This window comes from Meleagris gallopavo, chromosome 2, assembly GCF_000146605.3.
Source record: "Meleagris gallopavo isolate NT-WF06-2002-E0010 breed Aviagen turkey brand Nicholas breeding stock chromosome 2, Turkey_5.1, whole genome shotgun sequence".
In the NCBI taxonomy this organism is placed as follows: domain Eukaryota; kingdom Metazoa; phylum Chordata; class Aves; order Galliformes; family Phasianidae; genus Meleagris; species Meleagris gallopavo.
Window position 1 is genome coordinate 54,408,514 of NC_015012.2, and position 6,123 is coordinate 54,414,636.

A 6,123-nucleotide genomic window follows, 5' to 3' on the forward strand; every position below is an offset into this window, starting at 1 on the left:
GGCGGGCCTCTGAGCGCAGGGGGACCCATCGGTGGTGTCTGAGCCTCCTACAGGCTGAGCAGCCCTAGGTTCAGCCCCTCGGTTAGCCTTGTGTGTGCCCCTGCCGTTGGTTTGTGTCCCTCGCGCTACCGCCGCTGCTCCGTGCAAAGCGAAACAGCGCTCTGGAAACGGTCGCTGTAGTCTGCTGATGGGAACTACCTTCTGTAGTTCTGATTAATAAGGCAGAGACTTGACATTAAGTAAGCAATGATAGAAATCTGTGCTTCCTCAGTGGGAGCTGAAATCCATAGTTTTGCCGTCAAGACAGCAGCTTTCTTTTAGCCTCCACGGTCGTGGAAAGGCCCCAAACATAATGGGAAAAAAAAAAAAATTACTCAGTTACTCTGAGGCTTTTTGGTGTGCCAATGCCAGAAAGTCAGAGAGCATTTTGTCCCATCCCTGAAGGTGCTCAAGGCCAGGTTGGTTGGGGCCCTGGGCAGCCTGAGCTGGTGGGGGCAGCCCTGCCCATGGCACAGGGTTGGGGCTGGGTGGGCTTTGAGGTCCCTTCTGACCCAACCATTCTGTGGTTCTGTGATCAACTTTTAAAAATATCCTCTCAAAGTAGTGTGAACACAAGGTATTTGCAAGCATGTCTATACAGCTCTCATAGGGTGTTTTGATAGGCAAGCTCATCATCCTTGCACGGCATTAATAAAGTTGGCTGTCTGCTTTCTTGACTTAAATACTAAACTTTTGTGAATAATGCCCCCGCTTTGTGAACTAGCATTTATCGTTAGTAAAAATGAGCAGATTTGACTCAGTATTATTTTCCTGTATAATTCTGCATTAAAGCTTTTACGTGTGTCTAGAGATAGTGGTCCCTAAAGATACTTGAATGAGAAACCTACTGGTAAAATCCAAGATCTCCTGCTTTGAGATGACTGACCTCATCTAAAGTATGAGATATAAACAAAGAGCTGCTGGAAGATTTTTGGATTCCTATTCTATAGTACAATTTATACAAATTCTAATGCGTTATAATATAGGTTGCTTTTGAGTTTGTCATTCATTTATTAATAAAAGCATTTTTCCAGGGTAGAGTGACATGTTTTGTGTTGAGAATACCCATACTGTAGTTGCAGAATATAGTGACTCACTGTACTGCAAATGTGAAAAGAACAGAAATTGATGCAGACTCAGAGTTAGAAGTACAGGTGAAATATTAGAGAAGAGCAAGTTGATTGATTTTTCTGGAAGGTTTCCATTCATTCTTGAAAGATTTCGTGATTTATTTTTCCTGGTTATTCCTGATGGCTGGAATATACTTCTGTTCTCAAATACGCATTTTTGTTGTTCCTGGATTGCCTTATGTTAATTAAAATGGAAAAGATTAAATCTGGTCAGGCAACAGTACATTTTACCAGATTAATCTCAGTGAGTTTATTTTAGGTTGGGTGTCAGGAGGAAGTTCTTTACTATGAGAGTGGTGAGGTGCTGGAACAGGCTGCCCAGAGAGGTTGTGGATGCCCCATCCCTAGGGGTGTTCAAGGCCAGATTGGATGGGGGCCTGGGCAGCCTGGTCTAGTATTAAATGGGGAGGTTGGAGATTCATGATCCTTGAGGTCCTTCCCAACCTGGGCCATTCTGGGGGCTTGTGGTTGTTGATCTCTAATGTAAGATGAAATCTCTCCTATTTTAAGATGATGTTATATAAACAGTTCTAATCCCTGTTGATTAATGATCTATATTTACACCAGTCTATTAGTTGCTTTAACCATGTCAGATGTCATGTAATTCTAAACTAGAAAGGTGTTTGAAAGAAAAGCTCTATCTATATAGGATTTAATCTCAATTTTATTGAGAGATAAGATGGTAGATACTTTTTTTCTGAATGCTCAGAGGTAAATGGAAAATGATGCCGTCCTTGGTGGATTTGGCAAACGTATGCATTTCACAGAGACTACTGGTCACGTAAGATGAGCCTGGCCTTGGGAAAGGTATTTGTTCCATTATGAGGAAAAGTATCTGCAAAATTAATTTACCCACAGGTTTTTGTTGTTGTTTTGTGACTCACTTATCCTTTGGCTATAAAATATATCCGTACTTGAAGTAGGTTTATACTTTACTTACTGCACTACTTTGCTCTTTGTCATCTTGTATTTTTTGTTCTTGTGAGGTACGCTTTGTCATTTCTTTTGATTTTTATAATGATATTTTTGGAGAGGTGGTTGGAATCAGTGAATTAATCATAAGAGAATCTTACACATTCCTGCCACTCACAGTGAATGATGCCAGTGTTAGTATGCTAAGTTTTATCACTGTATTGTTTTCTACTCCCTCAAATTATGAGTGTTTCCTAGTTTATGGTGAACTATACTTTTAAAATGGCCATTTTGTACAACAGTATAAATTTCAAAGGCAGATGTTCTTTCAGTAGTGTTTTCTGCTTTCATTCCCTGAAAGAATAAGGCATTTGTGTTACATTGAACAGTCACTGTTTAATTGTGCTGATGAAGCTTTGCTCTACAAGTAGAAAGATTTTTAGTAAGGGAAAATATTTGTACCCTGGTGGGTGAAAGGATGAAGCATATTACAGAATAGATCATTTCCTGTGGAGTCACTTTGGTCATCCTTGGGCATTTCAGATGTTCTTACATTGTTGGATGCTTAGTACACAAAACTAACGTTTGCCAACTGACTAAGTAGCACTTATTTAACTTTAAACCAACCCATACACTTTGCCTATTTGTTGTTGTTGTTTGTTTGTTTGTTTCTTAATTTGGTTTGGTTTTGTCAGTTAACAGACCAGGCTACTGTAAGTAACTGAAAGCTTGTACCAGTAGGGGTTAAGGAAGAAGCAAATAACACTGCAAGAGACAGGAAGAACCTGAGGCTACCATAGTGCAGATGCTCAGGCACATAATCTGCACCAACTCCTAATCTGTATACAGGTATTGTTCAGGAAAGTGCTAGATGGTTTGGACTGAAGCTGTTCCAGGGAGAATTAAGCAGTATAGCTTAGTAAAGTTTACTAGTACATCTAATTTACTAGGACTGGTGCATTCTGGGTCCTGTGAGTGTGTGAGTAGTGTCTAATGCAGGCTGTTATGCAGGAAGAACTTGGAGCTCTTGCCTGATGTGCTAGTGGGAAGGTAGGTAGGGATGATAGTGTATTGCATAGAAGGCCAAGGAAAGCACAATACATTCATAGGTCATAGGAAGATAGGTTTCATTAGTTCCACTGTTTACAAAATAGCTTTTTTTTTTTTTAATTATACAACTGTTATGCTTACAAGGAAGCAAAATTGCTTCTGACACATTCTTGGCAATACTAAGCAAAATATTCATAGGTAGACCACTAATCTCAGAAGAACTGAACTCACCTAACTACTGAAGGGGTTCTCTGGCTGTGCAGCACTCCTCCTTAGGAAAAAGCCTAGGCCTAAGAGAGATCCTCCCTACAGTGGCTGGCCCTTACACGAGCCCAGGGCAGCTCAACCCTGGGTCCAGCCCTTCTGGTCAGGTAGGGAACACAAGTGCAAACAATGTAGTTGTGCCCCCTGGGCCAGCCACTCCTTCATCAGGTGCTCCATCACCAGTTCAAGCCCTGACCTAGCAGTTCCCCTACAACAACTTTCTCATTTCTCTTGATGAAGAGATAAATGTGTGTAATATTTTTATTTGCCTTCCAACTTTGTTTGTATTGCATTTTCAAGCTTTTCTCCACAACCAGGAGAGCGTATCATTATTTCTTTACGGAAAAGTTTCATGTAATTGCTTGTCTACTTCATACAAAATACTTAAACATAACATAACATGTAAACATAAATATTTATAGAACTGCACTAAAGTTAGATTTGCTAACAACTGTAAATCTTTTTCATTGTAGGCTATCAGTTGGCTAAAATGAGACTTCTTTAAGATGCTATCAGATAGGAATCTGATTAGGGAAGTTTCAGTATAAATGACTTCACATAAATGAAGTCTACAGTAGAGGTGCTTGTTCTTTGAGGGCAGCACTACTGAAATACTTGTCCATTCAGAAAAATATCTATTTAATTTGCTATAGCTTTTTATTCTTTTGCTTTGAAATAACAAGTATTGGATGCTGAGAATTAGGTGCTGATATTTGACAGCAGAGAACTTGTATTTTAGAGAAATACTTATTTCTAGACTGTCTGAAAGACCTGTACTCATACTTGATGTTAATGAGCATGCATTCAATTTGTAGCTTCAAGTCCATGGACCAGTTGTGTTAATTAAAGTTATTAATTACTTTGGAAAAAAAAAAAGATGAATCCTGAGGAAGAAGCAGCTGTCCTGTTGAGCTACCTTTAACTGAGGACTGAAAATGCCAACAGGTAAGAATATTTGTGTTTAATTTCTAATGTGTATTTTAATAGATAGAACTATGTGGTAGGAGCTTCTTCTGTTGATGAGTTTTTCAAGCTGCATTGCTTTTGTTTTGAGCCCGTAGTTGCATCTGGTTTTCAAAGTGCTGCTTTTTTATTTTATTTTTTAAAATTTGTCTGCTTATTTAAATATTTTAATTACAGTGGTAAATATGCTTTAGCTGAGGACTCAGTAGCCTTTTCTGGTGGTGTGCTGGATTGCATTTTTAATCATTTAGCTACAAATTAAGCATTACCTGGGCATGGAGTGGTAGGGCTAGAACACCTGCTACTTCAAGGGTTAAAATGCTGCTGATAACAATATCATGGTTCAGAGAAAGGCAGGGGTTCTCAACATTAGCTGATTTCAGATCCATAGGTGCTTCTGCCTGTTACAGATTTGTTTCAGGCTTAGTAAGAACCCAGAGCAGCTCCTTTTCCTGGGGACAGTATGTTAACCTCTTTTATAGGGTACTACTGCTCATAAATGATGAGGCCAATCACCTGTGCCCTGTTTTGGCTAGCCCAAGGTCTTTTGCTGATCCTGATGTGTACGCTGTTTAAAAAATCTGCTTTCTTCAGGAAACAGATTAAAAACAGTGCCAGTTTCATCAGTGAGTAGCAACCATGTTTGTACCATGTTGCCAAGTGATCCTCTTGCAGTTTACACTGTCAGTGGAAATTCTTAACTGAATACTAAACACATTTCTTGGTAACTTTTTTCCTGATAAAAATAATTACTGCCTCCAGTCACGTTAAAGCACTTTTGTAGGAGTAGTGGTTTTTGAATCATAGTCTAATTTACTTTTTTCAGTTGAAAGTGAGGCAAAGGCGAAAACCAAAGTTCGCTTTGAGGAAATCTTCAGACGTCATGCTGGCCTAGCAGACAAAAAGAAATCAAGGAAAAAGAAGTCCCATTCTCAGGAGAATATTGTGGTAAGTTTGAATGCATCCAACTTTTGGTTAGCTGCCTTCCTCGATGGAAAAATACCAGGAAAATGACTTCAGAAATGAAATATGCTGAAATACAGTTTATACTTCTACATGTCGTTTGGTTTAACATGGGTCTTATTTATTGTTTACATACCAGAAGTTTTACTTCAGCGGCATGTCAGAATTATTTGGGAAGTAATTTTGGAAAAGAATAAGTGAATTTGAAGTCTGTCAGTACTTTTTCCCATTATGTTTTTTTTTTAATTGTTGCAATTTTTAAATTCACTATTGACTTCAGTAGGAATCTGAATGATAGGATTTTAGCCATAACAGTATTTGTTTTAAGAGTAAAACAGATGTGTAATACATCTGTGAATTGAGAACTTCTAAGAACTTAAATCATCATCAATTTCATTCCCTAAAGTTACAGATGTAGGAATTTACAAACAACATTGAATGACACTTGAAATGTTTTTTCATTTTGATCTCCATAATCACAATATTTTTGTATTTGCTAAACTATGCTTCTTTACCTTGTCTTTGCATGTGTACTTACACAATACACCCATTTTAAAGATCATGCCTTAGCTTACGACTTGCAGATTAGGAATGCTTCTATCAAGATGACTGCATGCTTAGATGACTTCTTTGTTTGTAGCATATCTCTAATTGAAAGAACCTGAAAGATTCCTCTGAGATTATATCATAACATTTTTCCTGAACAGAAACGTAGTGTTTGAGTCCTATATAATCCCAGCTATTGATGATGATTGGAATTTCCAAGGAAAGAAATTTGCTTAAAAGACAAGTTTTTTTGATT

At 38.3% G+C, this 6,123-nt stretch overlaps 1 protein-coding gene across 6 annotated transcripts in view; it reads left to right on the top strand.

The window, feature by feature from the left end:
• The window catches only part of AHI1 (Abelson helper integration site 1), a 93,127-nt gene that overhangs the window by 1,224 nt on the left and 85,780 nt on the right, over positions 1–6,123 (top strand). For 5 of the 6 annotated variants that reach the window (XR_002112177.2, XR_004158916.1, XR_002112178.2 and 2 more), the window contains exons 2-3: positions 4,211–4,340; positions 5,185–5,306. Coding sequence is in view for 3 of the 6 variants with exons in the window: in XM_010707320.3 (XP_010705622.1) it covers positions 4,331–4,340; positions 5,185–5,306 (132 nt within the window). In the remaining 3 variants the exon portion in view is untranslated. Of the gene's footprint in view, positions 1–6; positions 240–4,210; positions 4,341–5,184; positions 5,307–6,123 lie in introns of those variants that run through there. The other variant, XM_019612955.2, reaches the window with a different exon arrangement.